At 43.9% G+C, this 2,327-nt stretch overlaps 1 protein-coding gene across 1 annotated transcript in view; it reads left to right on the forward strand.

The window, feature by feature from the left end:
* The window catches only part of LOC101852244 (ceramide phosphoethanolamine synthase), a gene marked incomplete at its 5' end in the record, with an annotated part of 18,165 nt that overhangs the window by 13,245 nt on the left and 2,593 nt on the right, over nucleotides 1–2,327 (forward strand). The window contains 1 exon segment of the mRNA XM_013082703.2: nucleotides 2,177–2,257. Within this exon segment, the coding sequence (XP_012938157.1) occupies nucleotides 2,177–2,257 (81 nt within the window).

The following is a 2,327-nucleotide window of genomic DNA, read 5'->3' on the forward strand; positions in this document are numbered from 1 at the left end:
CAGGCGTAGGGCTAGGAGGGACTCTAGAGAGGAGGATAGAAGTCGCAGAGACTCGAGAGAGGAGGATAGAAGTCGCAGAGACTCGAGAGAGGAGGATAGAAGTCGCAGAGACTCGAGAGACGGAGAGAGTCGGGTGAAGAGGGAGAACAGAGAGGAGCGGAGAGAAGGAAGGAGGCAGAGCAGGGAGGAGAGCAAAGGGCACCATGGTAAAGACAAGTCAAAGGGAGAGAGAGAGGAAGTGAGGATTAAGGAGGAGGTTGAAGAGAAAGACAGAAGTGAAGGGAAAGGTAGTAGAGGGGAACAGCAGCGTGGCTGGAGCGAGAGGGGTGGGGGTGGTCGTGTGGCTGTGAGGAGGGAGGAGGAGGAGGATGTGGACATGGATTCAGAAGATCAGGAAGAGTCGTAACTCAATTGTCTGTCTCAACTATAATCTATTTGCCTTTTGTTGGGAACACGTTGATGTTTTCATTATCATCTGGGACATTTTTGAGTCAGACTGGACTGCTGTTTGCTGGGAGAATAGTGGAGGGGACATTTGTGGGTGGCCGTTGGTGAAAGGGGGGGGGGTGGTAACGGGCGGTACTGTTTGGTTGGGGTGCAAGTGGATCAAGTTGGGACACATTCTTTCATTGTGAGCTCTGTGTTGTTGGGGCAGGGAATGAGGGGCTATGGTTACAGTGGAGATCAAGATAGTACAATAACGCAGATAGATAGATAGATAGATAGATAGATAGTTAGATAGATAAATATAGAGATAAGTATAGAGATAAATAGATAGATAGAGAATGTACGTGTGTACGTGTACATTGGTATTACTGGTATTGACTGTGCATGTGTGTTTGTATGTGTGTGTGTGTGTGCTGCGATGTTGTATCCCACTTAGTCCGTGTTGACCCCGTTGAAGCAGCCCGCGTCCTAAAGATTAATTATTGGCGTTCTTGTAACATTTCTGTATAATGATGCATGATGTGAGACTGCTTTTAGCAAGAACTACATTTGTACTGGAGGCTTTGTAAATTAAAATTGATCAGCAGCAAGGGGAGGGGAAAGGGGGGGGTTCTTAGTCTCCACTTGGGGGATTTAACTCTTTCATGACGTAGTGAACACATAAGTCCGATCAACGGCAGACCAAAGGCATTGTTGAGACACATTTGATCGTTAAGTATCATATGTCAACTGTTGCCTGGCATTTTAAGTTTCAGGCAATGAAAACAGAATTGAAAAATAAAAATATGTATGTCATTAGTAGTAACACAGTTATGTTTCTTTAAAAAATATATTTTAAATACAGTATCTCAAAACAGCGTGTCTTCAAAAGTTGTCGAATGATTATAATGCGCGTCCTCAAAGACTAGTTGAGGTCGTGATGGATACCTGAGTCTGATCAACAGACATTTCAGAGGACATGTTATGCATGTTGTTGCCTGCCAATTCAAGTTTTCCGTTGGGCGTTTGGTTGCACACTGATCGAAAAAGGCAAATGGTAGGCCTATTTCCCCTCTGAAGTTTTTATTTGTTTGCCATATGTACTACAGGCTCATTTTTCAACCATATAAATATAAGGAATCGGCTGCTACAAAAGAAATTACCCTTTGGCAAATCTTAGGGGTTTATGAGCAACCACCTCAACAAGTGGTTGCTGGAGATCACTTTACTCTATGTCTAGAGGAAAAAGAATTGGCATCACGTATGGTGTCTTACCGGTAAGAACTGTTGTTTTTTAGAAGTGAGATTGATATATCATATAATCTGTGAGGCTGGAGTGCCAGGTAATCCAAGCAAGACGCTGTGATCGGTAATGGGTTGTAATATCTAGATTTGAGATAAATTTAATCAGAAGACGAAGACCGACGTCTGAGGTGTAGGCCTCGTGATTAGGCACTTTAGCTGTCGTACACAGGAGACCCGAGTTCGATTTAGTAGAAGAGGAAAGGGGGGGGGGGGGCACTTTCACGAGTATTTCGGTCTATCTGCTGGGATGTTGTATCCTTCTCCTAAGTCCATGTTGGTCCTGGCAGGAAGGGTCGGAAGTTTGCCTCCAAAATGATCTAAATTGTGTCAATGGCAACGTAAAATAAGCCTGCATTACAAAAAGAAAAGGAGAAGGACTATTTGTCATGACATCCCTTATTTTGGGCCCGGTGTTAACAAATGTAATCCCAACTTATTGTTTCAGACGTACCTCAGTGGTTTTCAGTTTGTACTGCTGGGTATGGCCTTGTTCCTGTATCTGATCACCGCTGTTTATATACATCATGTGAGTACATTAGTGTGTGTGTGTGTGTGTGTGTGAGAGAGAGAGAGAGAGAGAGAGAGAGAAAGAGAGA

Source organism: Aplysia californica, unplaced genomic scaffold, assembly GCF_000002075.1.
Source record: "Aplysia californica isolate F4 #8 unplaced genomic scaffold, AplCal3.0 scaffold00189, whole genome shotgun sequence".
Lineage (NCBI taxonomy): Eukaryota > Metazoa > Mollusca > Gastropoda > Aplysiida > Aplysiidae > Aplysia > Aplysia californica.